This window comes from Gorilla gorilla, chromosome 5, assembly GCF_029281585.2.
Source record: "Gorilla gorilla gorilla isolate KB3781 chromosome 5, NHGRI_mGorGor1-v2.1_pri, whole genome shotgun sequence".
Classification (NCBI taxonomy): domain Eukaryota; kingdom Metazoa; phylum Chordata; class Mammalia; order Primates; family Hominidae; genus Gorilla; species Gorilla gorilla.
In genome coordinates, this window is record NC_073229.2 from 140,737,176 (window position 1) to 140,761,875 (window position 24,700).

At 36.5% G+C, this 24,700-nt stretch overlaps 2 protein-coding genes across 3 annotated transcripts in view; one reads left to right on the forward strand and one right to left on the reverse strand.

Annotated features, from left to right (window-relative positions):
- TRAPPC3L (trafficking protein particle complex subunit 3L) overlaps positions 1–6,599 on the reverse strand; it is a 50,784-nt gene extending 44,185 nt beyond the window's left edge. The window contains exons 1-3 of the mRNA XM_004044573.5: positions 6,388–6,599; positions 4,130–4,227; positions 1,190–1,289 (exon numbers count right to left, since the gene is read on the reverse strand). Of these exons, the coding sequence (XP_004044621.4) occupies positions 1,190–1,289; positions 4,130–4,227; positions 6,388–6,429 (240 nt within the window). The 5' untranslated portion in view covers positions 6,430–6,599. The remainder of the gene's footprint in view (positions 1–1,189; positions 1,290–4,129; positions 4,228–6,387) is intronic.
- On the forward strand, positions 4,604–21,994 carry CALHM4 (calcium homeostasis modulator family member 4). Of its 2 annotated transcripts, XM_004044574.5 has the most exons (3): positions 4,604–4,699; positions 15,166–15,232; positions 18,705–21,994. In XM_004044574.5, exons 1-3 carry the CDS (start codon positions 4,641–4,643, stop codon positions 19,089–19,091), a joined length of 513 nt encoding a protein of 170 aa, XP_004044622.1. In that variant the 5' UTR covers positions 4,604–4,640; the 3' UTR covers positions 19,092–21,994. The 2 variants fall into 2 exon arrangements, with proteins under 2 accessions (XP_004044622.1, XP_018885336.1); XM_019029791.4 differs by lacking the exon at positions 4,604–4,699 and having other exon boundaries at positions 14,632–15,232.
- The last annotated feature ends 2,706 nt before the right edge of the window (positions 21,995–24,700 follow it).

The window sequence follows — 24,700 nt, forward strand, 5'->3', positions numbered from 1 at the left end:
GGTATTCTTGTAGTATTGCCTATAGAATTAGTTTCATTAAAAAATGTTTTATTTTATTTTTCAAACTACTGTTTTGGGATCTTACTTATATTCTGACAATATAAAAAGGGACTTTTTTCCCCAGCCTGGTTAGTGGTATGATAAACTCATTGTGCTAAGGTTGGAAGATACTCAAATAACAGTTTCAACCACATTATTCACTAGCCATGAAATAATACAAGTAATAGTATGAGTAAATGGAAAAATCTTTCATTTGGATTGTATTTTTAATGTAGAATTTTTTCCCACATATATTATTATTTACTGTTCATCATATTATTTCTGGAACTTAATTTTCTTATCTGGAAAATGGGGATAGCAACTCCAATTCTGCCTATTTCAGAGGGTTACTGTGACAGTGAAAGACAAAGAGTATGTAAAACTGCATTTAGGCTCAGAAAGCATGATGGTATAGAATGACAGCCATTCATGCACAGAGTCAGTTTGGCCACGTACAACAATATTAAGGACTAGGAGAGAAAAAAAAATGAGACTGACTTAATTGATCAGTTGTGTAAACCTGGAGACACGCGTATCTTCTGAGTCTCCCACAAATTAACAACACTACATTAATAACCATAGGCCAAGATTTTTAAAGGCTGGCTAAAGATGCATTTTCCAGTTTAATTTCTAATAAAAGTGAGCTAATCCTGGATGATTCCAAGTTGTCTCCTACATATCAGGGCTATGAAAGTTCTTAGAACAAATATATTTACAGGAAGTTCTGTTTTTCTCTTGGGAAAACAATACTCTGGGAATGACTAAACAATATTCTCTGATACTACCAAAAACCATCTCCCTCCATGTGCTGAGAATTATCATAAAGAAACTGGTTTGGGGCATGCATGTTTTAAGGTTGCCTTATTACACTGCCCTTCTGTTTACCTTCTGAAAATGCTTTTTCCACTGTGAGACATATACTCTACACACTCCTGTAGTCAGGAAAATCTATAGTTGCTTAAATGCATCTTTCAGTTCACAGTAGCTTTATCTCTGTGCTGAAATAAAATGCTTTTCAATCAGAATCTCCTTTCTCAGCATCTAACAATGAATGCAGATGGAACCTGTCCAATCTGAGCAGAAAACCACCATACTCAAAAAGAATCAGAGATTTTTCAAAACATATTGACAGAGATAAAAACATAGTTACCTGGGCAATTATGTCTATAATTTCTGAATAACCATGGCATCTTCCCACGCAGGATCGAGCCAAAAAGTCTTCCACAAGCCGCGTTCCAATGCCGTAACCCCTGTGGATGAAGGAAAGAGTGTGGTCTGAAAATTCTAAGAAATTAGTGAAGTCTGTCAGTTTTTAAGAAGCGATTTGTGTGTTTAGCACTTGTGCAAGTGAATCACAAATCAAACCAAATATGACGAGTCAAATGGCTTTTGGCTGTGGGCTTCTTATTCGTCCCACAGACCACAAAGCAGAGAACAACACACTGAGGAAATATTAACTGGTCTCCTACAAGCAGAAGAGTCTGCCTAGAATCAAGACTTGCCCAAACTTGACAAATTAAAATTAAGGAAGGCTGGTTTCTGTAGCCTAATGTTTCTCAGTGGCAGCTAATTTTCTCATCATTAGCTATTGATGGAAATCAAATGAGATCCTAGCTAAAGCGTCTGCTACATGTGTGATAACCGGATGCTCGCTCTTCTCTTAGCATTGTTATCAGGGTAGAAGGGCAGGCATTTCCAGGATGGGCTCTGGAAGGAGGGGAAGAAGGGAGCAGAAAAAATTTTTGTTGCCAGTGAAAGTTTCAGCATCTTCAGACTCTGAAGTTTACTAAGTGAAAAACAGCCAAGTTCAGAAAACTCATTTTTCATTCCAGGGAAACAAACTATGGGATTGGGGGAAGGTATTGTATTATCTCCACCCCGAGAAAATAGCTCTAGTAGTGCCTGAAGTACAATCTTGAAAACCTTCGATTGAGATGTGATTATACACACACTGAATATGCAGCTAAGTTGGCTGAGCACACACTTTCAACAAGATAAACTGAAAAACGACTAGATTTCCCAGAAGGATACAAAGAAAGGTCAGAATCTCTGTCTTATAAGAACTTGCAATCTAGCTGAGAAAATGTGACCTTCAAGGTGGAAATCAAACGGAACACTATTTTTGCCAAACCTCTATCAAAATTGGTCTTTTAATTTCACAGCCACATGTACATAGACAAGTGAAACGATTTCCAGTGGAGCCACAAAATGCCCAACAAGACACCACAGTGTTCAGAGGCAATGATTAATCCAGAGGCTCTAAAAAGAGATGAAATCTTTGGTGACTAGGTGGTTGGAGGGAGACGGATTTGATGTGAGAGTGCTTATGAATTCAATGAATCTTGTGAGATATCCTATTTATATTTCTGAGTGGATAGAAATATTCAGTTTAGCTTCCTTGACTTTGGAGAAAAATGGTTTATAATTTCAGCCAAGAAGCTCTCACTGCAAAGACTTTTAACAATCAAAATGTCTACTTTACAGAAATAGTTGTATCAGGATTAAAAAATATTTCCAGTGTTTTCTAATTCTCACTTTGCATATCCACAGCTCAGCAACTGGGAACAGTGGTCAGAAGCCAAAACGTTATGAGCTGTGCTATATCTACACATATTGCTTTGGTCAAAGGGTATGTTTCTGCAAAGTAGATATTTTATAAATTAAAAATGTAAAAGGCTCTCAGCAGAAGCTATTAAGGAAATCTAAATGTGAATTTTTTTCTTAAGGAAAGATCTTTCTGCAGCTTCTCAAAAATTTATTATTTAATATTTCTTTCATATTTGTTAAATGTGTACTCAATTAGCTAACCAAAGGTATTTTTTTAGTCAAATAAGTGAGCTTTTTTATTATTCACAGCTTTTTCACAAAACAATGCAAGTTTAACATAAGTCAAATAAAATGAAGTAATTTCTGGAAATGCTATGTCAGATGTTTAAGTGTGAGCTAGTGTAAAATAACCTTAACATTCCTCACAGCTATAGACAGACAGTTCAGCTAACAAAGTGACTGAAAAATCTATAGGTGGACAGTTGGGCAGTTCTCTTCTTTGTGAATGCCCTTGACTAATTAAGTAGAAATTCCAAAAAAAGTCATGTGTACAAAAATAAATTAGAATTTTTTTAAAAGAAAAAGAATATGCATACAGAAAGAAGAAAAATGAGAGTTTTTTAAAAAGACTTTCAATCTTTATGTTGTCTTTTTCTGTATTTCAACTGAAAATACAATGAACCCTTTTAGAAATCTCTAAAATGTTAGGCTAAATTACCCCTTCAATCTGCCTAGATAAATCTTCTAACCAGTACACATTTTCCAGTCTTTCCTCTGTTAGAGTCCTCTTCAGAGTTTATAATTAAAAAGCTCAAAAACAATTGACAGATGTTTTATTGTTTGGCAATCATCTGATGATCACACAGTTACTCAGAGAAAATCAAAAGGTGGAATTTGTGCAGGAGGAATCTCCAACAATAAAGACAAAGAGAATGGGTCTCATTTAAAAAGGAAGAAGTGAGTTTTTCTACCTAATATGTTTTTTAAGAAAAGCATAGTAATGATTAAAAAACATTCAAACAATAAAAATGCTATCTTAAACAAAATAAACTCTCCCTTTAATTCACAATTCCTATTTTCTCCATCTTCCCCTTAGGAAACTACCGTTATGAGTTTCTTGCATATCTTTCAATAGATGGTCTGTGGTTGTGTAAGCATATATTTATATTGGAAGGAGTTGTGTTAGAACAAAAGACTTCTGAAAAGAATAAAATTTGATGTTCCCTCATGTTGTTAATAGAAATAATTTCAATTTTACCACATCTTTTGCTTGTAAGCGACTCTTAAGTCACTTAAGAAATGATTTCTAACTAAAGAGAAAACATCCCACACTTGATATTTGTAGGAAAAAATTCCTTCCTATTATCTTATTCTATCAACCCAAATGGCACTTGCAAGAAATTATGTTCAGCTTTCAGATGTGATTAATTGAGACAGAAGAACAGCTGGTGAAATGAAGCAAAGGAAGTCATTAGAGGCAGAAAGAATGCAGGTGATGTAAGAAACAACAGCCATTCAATAAGAATGAAGGACTTCCACTTACATTTTATCTAAATATTGGTTCACATCTTCATCCTTCTCATAATCCTTACACAGCTGGGCAACCAGAGCTCCATAGGTAAGGACAAAGAGATCTTTATTCTGGAGAAAAAGGGGTAGTTTCTTGTTATAGGCAAGTTATGACAGTATACTACTGTATTTCTTTTGTTTACAAAATCTGGTTTGAAGTAGCCTTAGAAGTCATCTGTACATTTTTTCCTTCCTCCTATTATTGCAACAATCTGCACTTTTGAAAACAAATTATATTCACATTTGGATACATTGATGTGAGGTGGGGGAGAGAGAGCTGTTAAATAAAATGAATTTCTTAACATGAGAACATCTTTCTATGCATTTGCTTACATGATAACTTGCAGTGTATTTTCATGGAGGACAGTTTTTTAAAAATACTAATTTCTAACATAAATTTCTGTTTTTCTAAAATATATGCCATCCATGTTTTCAGTTGGAAGCAAGAATTGAATAAGACTTCTCAGGCATCTGCACAATCCCTAATGGCCCCCAGATCTGCCAAGGAGACCTTCAGGATAAACCCAAATGTAGCAGCAAATTTGTGAGTTTCTTTTCTTTTTACTTAGAGAAAAAAGGGGAATGTGATATTTCCTTATAGATCTCCAAAATATGTCCCATTTTTAGAGTAAATTATAAATGAAAACTAAAACTTAAGACAATTTAGGTTTGGCTTAGGGTTTTTCAAAGAATCTAATAATAAATCACAAGAAATGCTGGTAAATTATCAATGAAAGGTCTGCTCAACATGTAAGAGCCACAGCAGAAGACAAAGTGCTGCCATGTACTAATGCTACAGCATAAAGATAAGCAAAGGTGAAGAAGAGAGAGAGAGAGAGAGAGAATGATGAGATTGTTGTGACTAGCAGTAAAACAAAAGAATTTGAAGAAGAGAAAAGTAGAAAAAATTATACCCTACCTACATGCCATGGCCCCAACATTGTGTCCATTTATAATTAAGACCAAACTGAAATAGTGGAATTTCTTCTCTGTCCCTGACGGGTGGGCACTATTATATATTGAAATCTATTTTATTTCCAGCTGAGTTTCTGGTTCAGTACCCATAAAGGCCAGCTTTCTGTATTCTGCTTCATGGCCAAGGACTGTACCTTGAACTATCTGTTCAACTGGGTCTCAAATCCATACCACAGATGCCACGAAAGGTCAACATAAGTTTATCTTTATCGTTTTTAAAACAATAAAAATAATCATATGAATATCTGAAAGAACATCATTAACTATTTCCGTAGGTTATGAATGTATCAGGATAAAAATACATTTTAACTGCTTTATAAAATCAAGTGATTTCGGTATAATATGAACTATGTACCATATATTTTTAGCACTTGAGAGTCACACAGGAAAATAAATCAAGATCCCAGACTGCCAGAGGAGGTATCTGCAGGCATTTCAAACTGAAGTATGCCAGTTAGTCACTACAATTCTAAACACCAAGTCTGAAATTACTTAATTATATCAAATGCCCATCAGTCTCCTGATATAATTAACAGAATTTTAAAGTTAGCAATGAGTTTTTGTATCTGTAGCTTCTGAGTGACTAAAACTATAAGAGAGTATTAAAGAATATTATTTAAAACTAATCTGCAAAAAAATAAGGTTTATAAATAACTCTTAACCTGGAATATATAGAAAGGATGATATTATATACCAAGCTACAATAAGACTAGGAAACATTTTTAAAGGCAATCCTTTTTTGATGACCTATTTCGATTCAGTTTTACACATAATCAACTATATATATACACATATATATACATACATATATACATATATACACATATATATACATACATATATACACATATATATACATATATACATATATACACATATATACATATATATACATATATACACATATATACATATATATACACATACATATATATGTAAGTTCCCATTTCCTGAAGTATGAAATAGAAAAAATTGCTAATATTTTCATATTTTCTGTCAGAGGCAAAAAAATTGACACTCATATTGATATAATTAGTCAGAAAAGAAGACCTTAAAGTGTGTATAAAGAATTGATTATTCTTTATGTAGGAGATAATCATAATTATTCCTAGATGTGTCATATATGATTCACTTCGCTGAACACTGTCTTTCCTCCACCAAAAATTCTTATAGCATAAATTTTTAAAATCAATCAGAAATCACTCAAGAAAACATTTTCTCTGAAGTAGAAAAAATCTCTTTGTAGAAAGATCTTACTATTTTATGGTATTCTGGTCTTCGGTGTGCAGGGCGAGACATAGTGCTTGATAGATGAAGAATATGATCTTCAATTTCTCTTCTTTTGCCTGTTTCTTAGAGGTGTATCAGTCCATGTCTTTTTGTTTTGTTTTCGTAAGCTCTTCCTCGCTTTGAGACAGGAGTGCTGCTTCTGCACTCTGCTGCTTTTGCTCTTTGCTGAGCTCAAGAGGGAAAAAAAACATGAACAACAGGATTGTCTTATAGCCACGTAACTTGTCATGGATCAAATAACTGCTTCATTTGTAAGGATGAATTGTAATCTAGAGCCATAAAAGCTGATAATGTGAAGTCAGACCTGAAGCACTGAGACTCAAAAAATTCTTTAGCCCAAGGGAGTTCAAGAGTGGTGTTTTGTTCTCAGGCCAAGACATTGTTTTAAAATCACAAACAGAAATCTTCGCAATCCAAGATAGATCTAAATGTTAGCATTATTCAGTCTTGGATTGATTGTTGTAAGAATTAGAGAGACAAGATCAGCAATCTGTAGGTAATAAATCCTGAGTTAAAACCTGATCCCTCAACTACACCAATGGTTATCACACTGTCCCCCAAACCACAGATCCCTATCTTGTGTGATTACAGTATTCAAATATATCTGGTAACTTTTTTGCTTTTCATTAGCAGCAATCAACAACATTAAGGAGTGATAGAATGGGCAATATTTTCTTACAAAACTGTTGTTCAAAATGGGCGCTCTACAGTATCATAATGTATAATGATTCTGATAGAGAAAGTAAGCCCTTAGCTTTCTTTTGAGAGTTCCTGAGACGTAAGCTATTGAAGTCTCTCTTTATTTATGCAGAAATACTTAAAGTTCAAATAAAAAAATCCTTTCACCTTGACAACTGCAGGGTGCAGAGTAGGATCAAAATCTTTCCAGAAATGGAAGTGGAAAACTCAGTTTAGGAAAGTAATTTTCTTCTACTTTTAGTTTGAGTCCATTAGTCCTATTTGTTCTGGCAAATTCTTGCTATAAAGTGACAGACTCAAGAATACTTTGACGAAAAGTGTGGTGTAGTTGAAAGAACCTAGGAGGATTTGGAAGGATCAGGCTGTTGCAGCCCTACCATTTACTGGCTGTGTGGTGTTGGGCAAGCCATTTTATTGCTCTATGGCTCAGTTTCCACACTTGCAAAATGGCAACAATATCACTCACCTCATAGAATAATTGTGAGAACCAAAGAGATGAGGTGTGCCGTAAAACACATTAAAATGCACCATATAATAACTAGTTACTATAGGTTATTCTTGTGGTTGGATAAATTGAATGGAATTCTACAATACCTAAGGCATTTCCATCACTGCATATGTTCTATGACACTATGATCTCAGGAAAATTAATTTCACTTCGTTGCGGGGTATGGGGTGGAGAGTTTTTCAGTAGCAAATAATAACTACTTATATGTATATCAAATTTACAGTTTACAACATGGTTTTCGTTCTCTTCATCTCATTTTAATTCAGATACAATCTGTGAAATAGTACTGTAATCATGGCCATGTTACAGGATAAGAATCTAAAAGTAGAGAGGTTGAGAAATGTATTCAAGGTTATCTGGATGTTGGCAACAAGAAGGGATTTGGGCTAAATTTGGTGATTCCAAATCAAATTTATTTTGTACCGCACACAACTCTAATTATGTTAGAGCAAACTATTTTAGAGGCAGACTCAAAAAGCTTACTAAGGTGCAGGGACAGCATGTTGCTGGGTCAATTTGTGGGCAATCCTAGTTCTGAGTAAGATACCCCAGAGAATAACCTAGAAAGGGCCTGTGTGCTTGCTGCGAGGTGATGGCAGTACTGGAATCAATTTCACCAAACTCTAATGGCTGTGGTATGGTCACATTAGGGCCATCGGGAGAATTCAGGATGTCATTGGATGTATTAGAAAAAGCCGGCTTTTACTTCAGACTGACATGGCTCCCCTCTGCTCCATTGACCTTCCAGTCAAGACATGAGCTTAAGGAAGGAGCAGAGCCCCTGCCAGGTGCTACTGTACAAAGCACAACCTGTACGACCACAGCTGGACTCACCATCACAGGGGACACTGGTTTGCTGGTTTTCAGTCTATGAAACCTACTAGTCTTCAGCAGCTCTTAGGATGCAAGTGAGCCCTGTGTTCCCCAGACTCCTTTTTTAATGTAAATGTACTCCTCCCTTAAATAGAAGAAAGCACAGAGATGATGTTTCAAGCAGGTACATGATCTATAATGTCTGCCCTGGCAGCCAACTAGGAAAGAATTATTCCAAGATAATGCGTAAGCAAAGTTTTTCCTGTTTTACTAAGAGTTCTTTAGGCTTGTTAGGACTAAATTTGGAACTGGGGTTAGGAGAAAGACACATTCTTCAGTCTGGTAAAACTGCACTGCAGTCAACCAACCCAAGTAAATGGTGAATTGAGCTATGCCCCTATGCTGGTCCTTTGGGAATACACGGGCAGCAGAGTAGACACTTGGGAAGGTGCTAATAGAGGATGACATCCGCTGATCTGTCGGTTGTATGATCACCCGCAAACTATCAGAGAAGGCAAAGGTCTGAATGTCCCTAAAATTTATGTGTTTAAACTTAATGCCCATTGTGGTAGTTTTAAGAGTTGGGGCCTTTGGGGAAGTGATTAGGTCATGAAGGCTCTGCCCTTATGAATGAATTAGCACCTTATAAAAGGGCTGGAAGGAAATAGCTTAGACTTTTTTTGCTCTTCTGCTATGTGAGGATATAGCAACAAGGTGCCATCTTGGAAGCAGAGAAGAGCCCTTGCCAGAAAACAATGCCAGCACCTTGATCTTGTACTTCCCAACCTCCAGAACTGTAAAAAATAAATTTCTGGTGTTTATACTAGTCTGAAGTATAGCATCACAAAAGAACTAAGAAAATTGATTACTCATAAATGTAATCATTCACAGTCATTAACAAGTTACACATTGGCACTGCAGATGAAGTGATTAGTTCTTTCAACAGTAAGCAATAGTAAAACTTGGGAATTTATCATCTACAAACTCCTTTACAGCAAGAATTTTACAATCCAGTAATGTTTTCTAATCAATCTATGCTCCATCCTTTACTACATACTTCCCTGAAAGAATGGTCTACAATTTCCTTCCTAATTTCCTCACTCCCCGTATACAGATGCTCCTCAACTTATGATAGGGTTATATCCCGACAAACCATTCAGAAGTCAGAATGCATTTAATATACCTCATGTACCGAGCAGCATAGCTTAAGCTAGCCTACCTTAACATGCTCAGAACACTTACATTAGCCTACAGTTAAGCAAAATCATCTAACAGAAAGCCGATTTCATAATAAAGTATTGAATATCTCATGTAATTTATTGAATACTGCACTGACAATAAAAAACAGAATGGTTGTGTGCATGTTTGATGTAGGGTTTCTCCTGGATGTGTATTGCCTTCACACAATTGTAAGGTGGGGACCATCTGTACTTTTATTAAGTTCATTTTTAAATATAAAATTTTAAACATAAGAAGGCCGGGCATGGTGGTTCACGTCTGTAATCCCAACACTTTGGGAGACCGAGGTCGGTGGATCACCTGAGGTCAGGAGTTCGAGACCACCCTGGCCAACATGGCGAAACCCCATCTCTACTAAAAATACAAAAAAAATAGCCAGGTGTGGTGGAGGGCATCTGTAATCCTAGCTGCTTGGGAGGCTGAGGCAAGAGAATCGCTTGAACCTGGGAGGTGGAGGTTGCAGTAGCCGAGATGGTGCCACTGCACTCCATCGTGGGTGACAGAGTGAGACTCCGTCTCAAAATGTACATATATGTAAAAAAATAAATAAATAAAAGTATAAGCCTAAGGAAAGATGTGGCATTTACTATTAAGCTTTACTGAACATGTCACTATATACACTTCAGGCTTTGCTTTTTTAAATTTTTGTGTTGATACATGATATTTATGAGGTACATGGATAGAATATACAATGATCAAGTTAGGGCATTTAGGGTATCCATCATCTTGAGTATTTATGATTTGTATGTGCTGAGAACATTTCAAGACCTCTTTTCTAGCTGTTTTGAAATGTAAATACATTATATGTTATTTATATATATAAAACTCTCAGACAAAACTTGCTAAGTTTGTTCTTAGTATATTTTATATATTTTCTGATATTTATTTGATTGATTCATTTCTGATAAAAGTATATTAAAAATATCTCTCCAGCCAGACCTGGTGGCTCAGGCCTGTAATCCCGGCACTTTGGGAGGCCGAGGTAGATGGATCACCTGAGGTCAGAAGTTTGAGACCAGCATGGCTAACATGGTGAAACCCTGTATCTACTAAAAATACAAAATTTAGCTGGGCATGGTGGTGCATGCCTGTAATCCCAGCTACTCGGGAGGCTGAGGCAGGAGAATCGCTTCAACCCGGCAGGCAGAGGTTGCAGTGAGCCGAGATCATGCCATTGCACTCCAGACTGGACGACAAGAGCGAAACTCCATCTTAAATTATACACACACACACACACACACACACACACACACACACATCCATAATTATAAAAATTTTTCTTTATAATTTGATCAGTTATTGCTTTATATATTTCAAAGTTATACAATCACAGACTACAAGTTGACGATTGCCAAAATTATTCCTTGTGACACTTTTTAGTTAAGTTTTGCCTTCTATTAATATTATTGTTCCCATTGATATATATTTCAGTACCTTTATTTTCAAGCATTGTGTGTGGTATAGTTTTGAGAGTGTCACTCGTAAGCAGCATGACTCTATTTTTCAGTGACTTTGTAGGTAAGTTTAATCTAGCTCTGGAATAGTGGTTAAAAGCATGTGTTAGACCACCTGAGTCCCAGTCCTGGCACTTCCGCTCATCTGTGTGTGATGGGCAGAAGTGCCAGGGTAATTTTCCTGGGTAATCTCTCCACACCTTAGTCCTCTCATCTACAAAAACATTGAGGATAATATTAGTATCTCATCATAGGGTTATTGTAGGAACTAAATAACATAAAGTTCTTAGAGCAGTGCCTAGTGTCAGTAATTGTTAGTTGTTGAAAAAAATTTTTTGTTGTGATTATTGATGTATTTAGTCCCAATTCTACCATTATTTTCTGTTTTCTCTTTACCATCCTCTTTCCCTTGTTTACTCTCTCCTTTCCTGTCAATATTCTCTTTGTATTTCCTCTTTTTTGAATGATCTATGCGTTGGATTTCTATTCTTTTAGTGATTACACTTATACGCCTGAAGCCACCAAATAAATCAATATAATTAACATTTCCATCATCCGTGTCCTAGTTGTATTTTCTCAGATTCTGTACTTGTCTATTTGGCATCCATTAATTACTAGGTCAAATAATGGCCAAGTTGCTTACATCTCACCTGTGATCAGAGACCATACTCTGAACCACTTCCTTATCTAATTCTCATACACCAAGCCAATATTTACCCTCCCCTAAATAAACTATGGCCAGGTCGCGGGCACATAGGGCTAACCTCTGTGCCCCAAGGCCAATCAGAATTGTTTAAGCTAGCCAACCCTAAGTGTTTTCCCTGCCCTGCCTTGCCTTTTCCACAGAGTACGCAATAAAGGCTCTAGTTAGGCTTTCCCTGCCTCCTTCTGTCCCCTGACCAAACCTGATGCACCCCTGTGACCTTATGTGGCAATAAATTATTTAAATGGCATTGGCCTCTTTGTGTTGTCACTCAGTCACCTCTCTAAATTAAAATTCCATGGCACAAGTTGATATAACCCCAGAATTACAAAGGGATATTTCTCGTATTCCTTTGTAATCCCTCTCTTCTTATCCCTACTTCCAGACTTCCTAGGCAAGCACTGGTCTGTTTTCTGTCGGTATAGATTAATTTACATTTCCTAGAATTTTACATTAAAAGAATCATACATTATGTACTCCTTTTCCTGAATTATTTCATCCAGAAAATTATTTCTGAATTCATTCAAGTTATTGTATTAATATATATTAGGTTGGTGCAAATGTAATTGTGGTTTTTGCCATTACTTCAATTGTTTTATCCTTTTTTTTGCTGAGTAGTATTCCATTGTACGAATGTATAATACTTTGTTGATTCATTCCTTTGTTGATGAACATTTGGGTTGTTTCCAGCTTTTGGCTATTCTAAATAGGGTTGCTATGGACATTCATGTGCAAGTTTTCATGTGGACATGTGCTTTCATTTCTCTTGTGTAAGTAACTAGGAGACACATGCTTATGTTATATGGCAGATGTATGGCTACCTTTTAAATAAAATAACAATTTTCCAAAGTGGTTACTCCATTTCACATTCCCACCATCAGTGTATGGGAATTTCAGTTGCTCTGCCTCCTTGCCAACATTTGGTATGGCTAGTCTTTATTTTAGACATTTTAGTAGATATGTAGTGACATCTTATTATAATAATATATAGTTTTAGTTGTATATTTTGAAATAAAAATTAGTTATTTCTGAATTGAATGGACTTTTAAAAGATTATACTTGTGCCCATCATTATTTTTTGCTCCTGTGTCTTTCCCTGGGGCTCATTTTCCTTTTTGCTGTAATATATCCTTTAGTAATCCTCCTAATGAGGTTCTGTGCATGGTAAATTCCCTTAGCCTTGATGTGTCTTTATTTTGCTCTATCTTGAATGATAGTTTGGCTGGTACTAAGCACTCTGAAGATAATATCTTCTGGTCTTTATTGTTATTGATGAGAAGTCTGCTGTCAGTCATTGCCATTCTTTTGTAGATTATCTGTTTTTTTCCTTCTGGTAGTTTTAAAGAATATCTATTTTTTCACATTCTGCAGTTTTATTCTGTGTTTAGTTGTGCGTTTATTTTTCTTTATATTGCTCAGAATTACCAACATTCTTCAGATATAAGAACTTTTCTTTGATTCTGCAAAGTTCTCAGTTATTTCTTCTTCAAATATTGCCTGTCTATTCCTTCCTTTTTTCTTCCAGAACTCCTACTAGACAGATTGTGTAGTTGCTTAACTGTTTTCAAAAATAATTATTTTATTTCTTTGTCTGTACTGCATTTTGGGTGAATTTCTCAGTACTACATTTCCTTTCACTAATTATGTATTTAACCATGTCCAGTTAAAAGTTTATTTGAGAAGAGAAAATGTGTATCATATTCACTTTTTATAAACCCAGTCAAGCCTAGTTCAGTGCCCTTTATATAGAAATTCTATAATAAATATTTACTGGTTAAATACACACAGAAAACATCTTACTTTTTGTTTATAGATATATAACTTTATTAAAAACCAAATATCGGCCGGGCGAGGTGTCTCACACCTGTAATCCCAGCATTTTGGGAGGCCGAGGCGGGCGGATCACGAGGTCAGGATATCGAGACCATCCTGGCTTACACGGTGAAACCCCGTCTCTACTAAAAATACAAAAAATTAGCCGGGCGTGGTGGCGGGTGCCTGTAGTCCCAGCTACTCACGAGGCTGAGGCAGGAGAATGGCGTGAACCCGGGAGGCGGAGCTTGCAGTGAGCCGAGATCGCGCCACTGCACTCCAGCTGGGCGACAGAGCGAGACTCCGTCTCAAAAACAACAACAACAAAACAAATATCGCATTTTCATATAACAAAAAGATACATATAAACAAACCTGCAACTTAAATTTTTAAGCAGCATATAGCAATATTCTGTCAATGCAAGCAGATTTAAAATTTTTATGCAAAGTTAGAATACTTTGTTGTGATTTGGCTTTAGGGGCATCTAGCCTTGTTCTTTCCTTTGGGAAATCTTTTGAGCTCTTCTAGCAGAACCCTTAGGAACATTCCAGTCAGCCCTAAATTTTGGATTGCTCTAGTATTTAATAATTTCCATTATCATTTTATTATAATTTTATGGTGACGAGATTCTAGTCTAGTACAAGGTTAAGAATGTCTCTGTTTTGCTTTCAATGCTCTATTTGCTGGTGCTCAGCATTTTGTGTCATACAAAGCAGCACATAGAAAGATGGAGGCAGTCTGCTTTCTAAGCAAGCCACCCTCCTTTTATTATAGTTAAAAAAAAGAAATTCCCCGCTTCACTCATACCTAAAGGAGCTCTCCCTCAATTTCTTTCAGCTGTAATCAATCTGAGCTCAGGGTTTTCAAAGTACACAAGGAAAGATGCTAGAATCCTTTAAACATGTAAGGATGTTGGATCACTTGACACAACCAGTTAAACCAGTAAGATCCCATAAAATGGTTATAGCTGGTGGAGTCTAATGATCAGAAAGGGCCACAAGCTGATTTGTGTAAGAGCTTCCCAAGATGTGCCCAACTCTCAACAATATTGTGTCTTCTCTGCAGAGAAATGGAATATTTATCAATTCTTTAATTGCAGCCTTGACTATTGGTGGGCAACAACTGTTCTCCTCTTCTACATTCAGCTGTCCTTGTCAGGTTGGAAAAAATTTCTATTATGGTTCTGCTTTTCTTGTCATTCCTGCCTTGATCCTTCTCGTTGCTGGCTTTGCTCTGAGAAGCCAAATATGGACAATTACCGGTGAATACTGCTGCAGCTGTGCCCCTCCATACAGGAGAATCAGCCCCCTAGAGTGCAAGCTGGCTTGCCTTAGGTTCTTCAGCATCACTGGGAGGGCAGTTATTGCTCCTTTAACTTGGCTGGCGGTGACCCTGCTGACAGGCACGTACTATGAATGTGCAGCAAGTGAATTTGCATCTGTGGACCATTACCCAATGTTTGATAATGTCAGTGCCAGCAAACGAGAAGAGATCCTAGCTGGGTTTCCATGTTGCAGATCAGCTCCTTCTGACGTGATCCTAGTAAGAGATGAAATAGCTCTTCTGCACAGATACCAGTCACAGGTAAGTTTTTAGAATTTTTTTCCCTCTGCTATGTTATCCTATAGAACTACAGTCAATGGAAACATTTCAGATTCCTACTGCTTCTCATATTCTCTGATTATAGAACACAATACTAGATGCTGTTCATCAAAGTGAGTTCTACTGAGCAAATATATATAGTTAGGATGTTGGGCTTTGGAGTCAGCAGAACTGAGTTTTAGTCTTGCTTTGCCACTTATTAACGTGCAAAGCCTTGAGTAAAATGGGGATATTAATGGCACCTACCACATGGGGCTGCTGTGGGGAATAAATTACCAATATATCTGGAGTGTTTAATATGATTTCTAGAATCTATATTAAGAACAATAGATTTTAGATATTATTATGAATATTATTATTGTTATATTAGTAAATCCCATTTTCTGTACATATATATTCTTAAATATGCATTCTTATATATTACTATCTCATCTAAAATTATAAGAAGCTTAATTATGATGAAAAATAACTCCAGTTATGATTCTAAATTTGGTGTCTATGGATAGGTTTATGTCAGAAAGTGAGGTGGGGTGGGAAGAAAGCCTGAACCCTACTACATTTATAGGTTGAATTTTAAAAGTGCTATTGTGCATTTTGTCAGTAGAAAGAGCGACACTGCTGTCATCAATTTCTCCAAGGGATCTGAGGAAGAAACACATTTTGAAATCAACGTCATATAGTAAAAACATGGCTTTTTAAAACTACTTATTGCAAAGGCATGCATATTTTTTGACTGGTAACCTTAGAGTTATTACATTTCAGAAATGCTAAAGTTATTTAGTTGGGAAAAGCTACTATCAAGACACAGAATATCAAGTTATTGCAATATGGCCCAGTTTTTAAAAAGTTAGAAATACCATTAGATATGCTCTGTCTTAACTTTTTTAATACTAGCCCTAATGCTCAGAGGAGCTGTGTAAAAATATGTGAACATTCAAAAAATCAATAGAAAAATTATAACTTAAAATAATTTTCTTGCTTAAGAAAAGCTAAAATGAAACACACATTGGTAAGATTTTCTTAAAGTCAAAACAAAATGTGTTATTAAACGCATACACAGATTTCTGTGAAAAGACAGTTTTACAGTTCTGAGTACCATTGCCAGTAGATTATTTGGTTTTGTGACAACGAAGCTTACATTTATTGATGTACTTATCACATACTGTATAAATATTTCATATCTTAATTCTAGTCCTGATAATATTGAGAGACTGATATTACTACCCCATTTTACAGGTAAGTAAATCAAAGCTCAAAAAGTTTATGTAACTTGTATAATTCAGGGCTAATAAACTGGATCAAGATATCCCGAGATCATGCTATTTCCATTTCACTAGGCCATCTTCTGTGACTGTCTCAATCACATTTCAAGAATATAGATTATTTTTCTGTTAGATTTTTGTGAACTGACCACAAAATCACCTTGAATTCAAATCTCTTCTTTGCCCATGCCCTATTCTAAAATATCTTCCTGACATTAACTTCACTCCATGTCAATCTACCTTCTAGATATATGCCAAAAATATATTTCTAAGTGCAATTTGAATGATGAGATCCCTTCCCTACTGCATATAAAGCCCTTCAGTGATTTTCTACTAGCCTAAGAACAAACCCACTTTCTTGGCATAACATGCAAGGCTTCAACATGTGGCCCTTGACCACTTTTACATGACTCCTATGAGCATGTGTGTCCAAATGTCTTGAGGTTCTGCCAACTATTCATGCTATTTTTCTTTACCTTCTTAGAACTCTCTTTACCTTCTTGCATTTGGTGAACTTCTTTTTAATAATTTAGGCTTTTGCATTATCTCCTCTGGAAAGTATTCCCTGATACTCCTTTCCCTTAAGTGAGTTAATTCCATTGTGCTTCCTCGGGTGCTCTGATTACTCATATCAAAAACTATCCCATTGTACCATATTTCTTGGATTGCTCATTTGTCTCCTTTTTTAGGCTTAAAAATTATAGAGAAAATGAATGCATCTTTAATTATTCACATCTGAGTTCCCCATAACCAAGCACATGTATTACACATGGGGGAAGGTCAACCTGGAGCTCAGTAAATGATTGTTTATAGGTTAATGGGCATCTGGGATGGCTTTTCCTCTGCCATGCTGGCCTCTGTTTAGTTAAATGGTAATAAATACCACTTTGTAGGTTTTAGCCTCTGTAGAGTACAACTATCCCACTGTGCACACACTGGAAACTTCAGGCCTGTTGGTAAATCACAAGATGCAGAAGAGGCCTTCACTACCCAAACTGTGGCTGCATACTGCTAGTGTCTCTAAATATGTGGAACTTACCTCTCTCACTTTACATAAGAAGTGCAAAATATTGAAAACAGTAAAATGAAAAGAAAAAAAGGATTCTAAGAATAGAAAACAGCCATTTGAGTCAATCTTTAAAAGCCGACACTAAATAGTCTCAAAAACTAGTTCATTTTCCTTTTAAAGTATGTTTCAAAGACACATAATGAAACTGGTCAGCAAATGATTATTTGAGGACAAGGGAAATGAAAAGGAAAACAATATGTTACTACATGGCACAGTGACTATGCTATTTATTTATTTTTAATCTTTTTTTTTTTTTTGAGATGGAGTCTCTCTCTGTCACCTGAGCATTATTATGGCATGATCTCGGTTCAGCACAACTTCTGCCTTCTGGGTTCAAGAAGTTCTCGTGCCTCAGCCTCCCAAGTAGCTAGAATTACAGGCATGTGCCACCATGCCCGACTAATTTTTGTATTTTTAGTAGAGATAGGGTTTCACCATGTTGGCCAGGCTATTCTCAAACTCCTGGCCTCAAATGATCCGCCTGCCTGACCTCCCAAAGTACTGAGATTACAAGTATGAGCCACCACACCCAGCCAACTATGCTATTTATAATACATTTAGAAACATAATTCTCTTCACTGACTTGCTTTTTAGCTGCAAAAGATAAGAGGAAAGTGCAATTCAGGAAGAAATATCAATGAACACCTGTTGGTACATCATTGAAGATGCCTTAGAAGGTTACTATTATTATGTATCATATCATTTTCATCACCATCATTATCAAATACTTATTAAGCACCCAAAGAATGCATAGGCCTGTAACTGATAGTTGAGAAGTAAGGTTGAACTAAAAGCAAAGAAAGGTATGTATCATATGTAAGGTTAATTGGTGGGTTATAGCATCTGTCACTTCAAGGACAGTACTTAGAATCCATTCCAAGTTAACTGGTCAAATTTCTTTGTAACTCAAAAACGAAGTTGAAATGGCTGGGCCTATGCCCTCCATCAGACCTGTTTCCAAATCATATCATTAGCACGTTGTTGATATACTAAAGATGGGAAAAGCAAATTTTATGTCCATATTTTAGTTCTTAGGTTTGTAGGAATACCCCCTCCCATGACTGTTGCTTGAATATTTGATGTATTGATACTTCCTGTTTTTCTTTTTAATAATGATGTGAAGATGCTGGGTTGGATTTTGATCACCTTGGCAACCATCGCTGCCTTAGTCTCCTGCTGTGTGGCAAAGTGCTGCTCTCCCCTCACCTCTCTGCAACATTGCTACTGGACCAGCCACCTCCAGAATGAGAGAGAACTCTTTGAACAAGCAGCAGAGCAGCACTCTCGGCTCCTCATCATGCATCGCATAAAGAAGCTATTTGGCTTCATTCCCGGGAGTGAAGACATCAAACACATCCGCATTCCTTCTTGTCAGGACTGGAAAGATATTTCAGTACCCACTCTTTTATGCATGGGTGATGACTTGCAAGGTCACTATAGCTTCCTTGGAAATAGGGTGGATGAGGATAACGAGGAAGACAGATCAAGAGGTATTGAATTAAAACCTTGATTACAGCACCTTTCATGAGTCAGGTTGCTTAGCAGATACTTGGCTTTTATGATCAGGCCATTTCAACGTAATCTCTTCATCTTTTTCTTTCTCTCTGATATTTGTTTATGTAAGTCCATCTCAAATATTATTTCTAAAATCAATTTATTAGATAATTGTGCTAATCTCTCATTTTGAAATTTTGCCAATGGTCTGGTAATGCCTAGAGTGGAATGTGAAGTCACATGGAAATTTGCATCTTAGTTCTGTTACTTAGTAGCTGTGTGAAAATTAATATTTCTGAGTGCCATTTTGTCATCTGCACATTGTAGCTACCTCCTAGAGCTATTATGAGAATTAAACATGATAATACAAAGTGTTTAGCACAGTGTCTTTCATAAAAATAGATGCTAATAAATGTTACTTTCTCTCTTTCTCTTTTGCATTCCATGTCTTCTATTCACTATTTTCCCTGCCTCTATTTTCTGGTTTTATCAGTTTATACCTTTATATAATATCCAGAACTTTTCACAGCCTCCCCCTCTTTCTTCAGACCTAAATATCTGACCTTTTGGGAAGCAGGACAGAAACCTCTTTCTAATCCAGTAACATGTGAGGGAGAAGCCCATGCAGGAAGCTCTTGAGTTATAGTACTATAACCTGGGGACAATGATATATTATTGTATCATTATTAGTATCATGTTATTTGTAGCACCTCCATACTAGGAGCATTTTTATGGCCACTACATATAAAGTTTCTTCTAGAAAGCTTCTCCACTGTGCTCTACTCCAGAGATACCATTTGTACCTTTTCATTACCAAATTGCACCTTTGCACTCAAAATCCATTTGTGAAACCAAAACTGCAGTCTGTACTTGTATATCCATTATCTGTAACTACAAAAGAGGATAATTCCTGCTTGGTGTTGCTCTGCCTGGCTTTACTAAATGCAGCCTACAGTATCTGGACAATTTTCTAATTTATCTAGATTATTTCTGTGATATATAGTGACTCGTGCCTGATTTTTGCTACGTTCACTGAAGCAACTTGCTCATTAGCAAAAATAAGTTGTCTGAGGGCATTCTGTCTATTTATTTCTTCAGTCAAAACAATGCTTACTGGACAGTGGACCAACTGCCAATAGTCAATCCAATTTTCAAGATTCACTTTCAAGGAGACCAAGGAACTTGACTATACTATCTAAAATGCAATCAATTACTTGGTAATCTACTTTTACACAATTATGGAAGGTTTTATTTTCTATAAAGTTCTGGGTCCTTGAACTTAATAGGAAGAAGCAGAAAATGAATTTTTAAGAAATCAAAATGTTTTCGGGTTTTGTTTTGTCCTTCAATAAGAGACTGCATATTGTAGCTCTTTGCTGGGACAAGAGAACTGTCCTGCCCTCACCATTACTCATCTGTCATTTGACCTTGGACAAATCAGTCCATCTCTCTGGACCCTGGATTTTTTTCATCTATACAATAAAAGGGATGATAATATTTTACCTCTTGGAAGAAAATAACTGAACTAAATAACTGCTTAAGGTCTCTTTTACATCAAGTACGATTTTTATGTTTATGTTTATATATATATACAGGTCAACATGCATACATCTTTCTGAAATGGTAGTAGACCCACGTTGCTTCTCTTGGAAGGAAAATGTCCCCAACTCTGAATCTGAGCTTTCTCTGAAAACATTTACTGGCATTCCACTTTTAAAAGAATGTTAATGTACTGACCTTTTTCAAGTCATCAAGGAAAGCCATTCCAGTTTGTCTACTAACTCTACACTCAGTACTGATATGACATTACATGAAGGATGTTAAAAATACAAATAGAAGTATGTTGTGGAAGGCAACTAGGGTTCTAGTTCCACACTGATACAAATGAACTGTGTAAATATGGAATGTCACATCCATTTTGTTCCCTAAGGTCTGCTCCAGTTCTAAAATTCTGTTCCTATATAACTGATAATTTTTTATATTCCTCTGTATTGGAACATACTAGTTAAATGAACACTTTCAACCATGCTCAGAATTAGTTTATTAGTTGTCAGGAACTATACCACAGTAAAGACTCTTCAATAAGATTTTCGGTTAACAACAAAATCAAAGAATATTTGAAGTTATAGCATTACATCATCAGAAAGAAGATTAATAGTTGTTTATACCCTAATACCAGGAAACTATTTCCACTAGCTTCTGAAGCCCTTTCTACATCAAACTCTTTTAGTGTATGATGTAAAAATTTTATATTTTGAGCCAGTTAATCATGATCTTCCCCTATAACTTTCTGGCAAAGGATTCTAAGTATTCATTGGCTCTTCTACATGGCTTCAGAGTGATTTATAGCATCTATGTGAACATTTAAAAGGTAGTACACACCCCTGGGATTTCATCTTACAGTACATTATCTATCTCAGATCAAATAAATGGAATTTTTAGTATTTTTTGGGGGGCTATGGTCTATAGCATTTTTTTGTTCCACAGCTAGTTAAATGAAACTTTTTCATTAAGAACATGGTACTCCCTCCCCTTTATGCTTAATGGATTTATGTAATTATAAAACATATAATTAAAGTCAATTATGTGCTAATACTACTTTATATTTTGCTACCAAATGCTTTTGGCTACCACATCAAACCCTGGAGCTTGACATATATAAACCTGCTCCTTTCTTAATTTCATTAGCTCCTCCACGGTCCCATCATGACCTAAGTTGCCACCTTCCCAGGAGACAAATACAAACCATTGTGTAAATGTGTTTTACTCAGCTTTCTTTATGTTTTCCAAAGCTGAATTGTAGAACCGCATTTATACGCTGTCCTTCTCTGTGTCTCTTTTCTCTGTTCTCAGTCTTCCATTCATTTTTTGTAGAAATTCTAATGCATGATTGTAATAAACAACAGTGAGATTTTGCTAGTTGTTTTCTTGCATTTGGTTTGTATCACAAAGGGACATCACATTAATCCTATAAAAGTTTGAAGTATCATGGCCAACCAAAGGCCTTCTGAATGCAAGACTAGGTAGATACTTGCTGTCTTGAAAACATAAGGTGTGGAGATACAACTTTAACTTCTAAATAGAGTCTACAGAAATTTAGTACCAGTCAATAAAGAACAGATACTGGCAGGCTGAAGAGCGTAGACTGCTACGCAACTGGCTTCTTGAGCTGGGGGGCGTAAATCCATAAATGTGACGTCTGGACCGAAGAGCAATAAATGGTATTTCCAGAGAGGCAAACTGTATTATTCCTGACCTGATTATTTTTCTGCAGTAACAACCAAGTATGATTAAGCTTCTGTAATTTCAGTATACCAGAACTTCAGGAACAAAACAAAACGCACGGATTTCAAGTATGGTTTCCTCTGCTGCCACCCCGTGGTCAAAACAGGTGTCTGCACCCATCTGTGGTGATAGTAGTAGCAAAAATAAGTAGTGCTCCCTGTATGCCAGTAACTTTTAACAAATTATCCTAGTTACACCTTTGGACACGTGACATATAGTCACCCGTTAGAAAGTAACTTGCTGAAATGATATTAAATAACATTAATTCTTTATTAATTCATTGAGTAACTGAGATACAGAGAAGTAATTGAGATACAGAGAAATCAAGCAATGTGCCAAGGGTCACGTAAGGGTTGAAGCCAGAATCCACCCCTGGATCCTGCACTCTATAGCACTGTGCTGGAATACAGCAATGAGGTACGTTATCAATCTTCCAAGGCCTTGTAGGTGTTAGGAGGATATCCCTAATACTTCTGTCGATGAATAACTGAAACATCCTGGGCTCTGACCGTGTGTTGCCATATCACGTAAGTCGCTCTCTTTCCACCTAAATCATACCTGCATACATCAGGGCCCACTTTCAAGGCACTATGCTTCTTAGCAAAGTGACCTGTCCACTCTCATTGGGGCATAACATTGGACCTGATCTCCCCAACAGCCAGTGGCACTGATTCTATTAGCCGCAGACTAACCACAAACCTGCTCTGGAGTATCAGGTGTTCTCTTTCTCATGCATGGCATGGGCATGGCACTACTGTAATCTGTCCATTTATTTTCAGTAGGCCATAGTTATGAAGTGTCAAAACAGGGATCAGGAAAACACCATCTCCTATCATTTATGTTGTCTTGCACAAGCCAGCCTCTCTGGGACTTCAATTTTCCCCTCCACGAGAAAGGAGAGGGTGGTTAAATTGCAAAGGTGGTTGATTAAACCATTTTGAATCACAGACCCCTTTGATGAGCGATTCTGGGGAAGCTGTTTTGAGGACATATCCAGTACATACACATAGACACCAGCTCACATACCTCAGAGTTCTCAATACTGTGGTAGGCTAAATAATGGCTCCCTGAGGATGTCCATATGCTTATCCCTGGAACCTGTGAATATGACTCAATATGGCAAAAAAGACTTTGCAGATAGATCAAGGTAAGGATTTTGAGATGTGAAGATATAATCCTGGATTCTCTAGGTGGCCCAATGTAATCACAAGGGTGCTTATAAAAGGAATGTAGGAGGAATCCGAGTCAGAGAGAAGGCAAAGTGACAACAGAAAAGGAGTGTCAAAAAATGTCGGAGTTACACAGCTTGAGAAAGACTCAATCAGCCATTGCTGGCTTTGAAGATAAGGGGGTCATGAGCTAAAGAATGTGGGCAGTCCCTAGAAACCGGAAAAAAACAGGAAATGGACTCTCTCCAAGAGCCTCCAGAAGGAACACAGCTCTGCTGACACTTTGCTTTTAGCCTGCTCAGAGCTGTGTCTGACCTGTGCCAGAAAAGTAGTAACTACATACTGTTCTTTTAGTTACAGAACTATAAAATAATACATTTGCAGTGTTTTAAACCACTAAATTTGTGGTAATTTGTTACAGTGGCAATAGGAAGCTATTATACAAGCCAATACATTTCAGGAGCTTATGAGCCCACAAGCCTGTTGAATGAGACTCCCTGGATTAAGACCTCTAGGTCATTTCTAACACAAGCATCCTGATTCTATATATGCTGACACTCTGCCTTGGGCAAAACTGTTGCTCCTGGAAAACAAATATATCTATAATATAATATTTTATGAATAAAATACCATGTGCTCTAATATTTTACAGTGTGCTAAAGTGCAGAAAGAGCTGAATATAAACTTCATAGGCATTTGTGGATATTTTACCTTAAGCTGCAAATAAACATTTAAATATATTTTTCTTCTGTAGTTGCCAGTTAGTGGCATCAACAGAACTATTTACTATAAATTATTTCATAATGTAGACATATGCTAGCATTTCAAATGTGAGAAAGCAAATGTGAAAGCACAATCAATCAATCTCTGGATCTACGTGGTGTTTTACTGATTGCACAAATTTCATAAGTCGATAATAGGTGACCTATTATTGATAAGTTTATGCCTGCCATCATTCTTTCATGTTGAAATAACTTGAATTTGGAAAAGCTGCCTACAAAATAAGCATCTTTAGTCCAATGATGATTTAATAGATCCTATGCTGTCCTGTGAGACAGGTTTATATTTCATGGGGAAGATAATGCAAAAAGCAAAATTCATCCAAGTTATTACTGGCAGAGCTAGAATCATAATTTAATATGCGATTCAGTACTGCGCGCCATCAGGGAGC

Coding starts and splice junctions, on each gene's coding strand:
- CALHM4 (XM_019029791.4), top strand. CDS start 14,675: ATGTGCCCAACTCTCAACAATATTGTGTCTTCTCTGCAGAGAAATGGA. Junction 15,233..18,704: donor TGCACAGATACCAGTCACAG/GTAAGTTTTTAG, acceptor AATGATGTGAAG/ATGCTGGGTTGGATTTTGAT.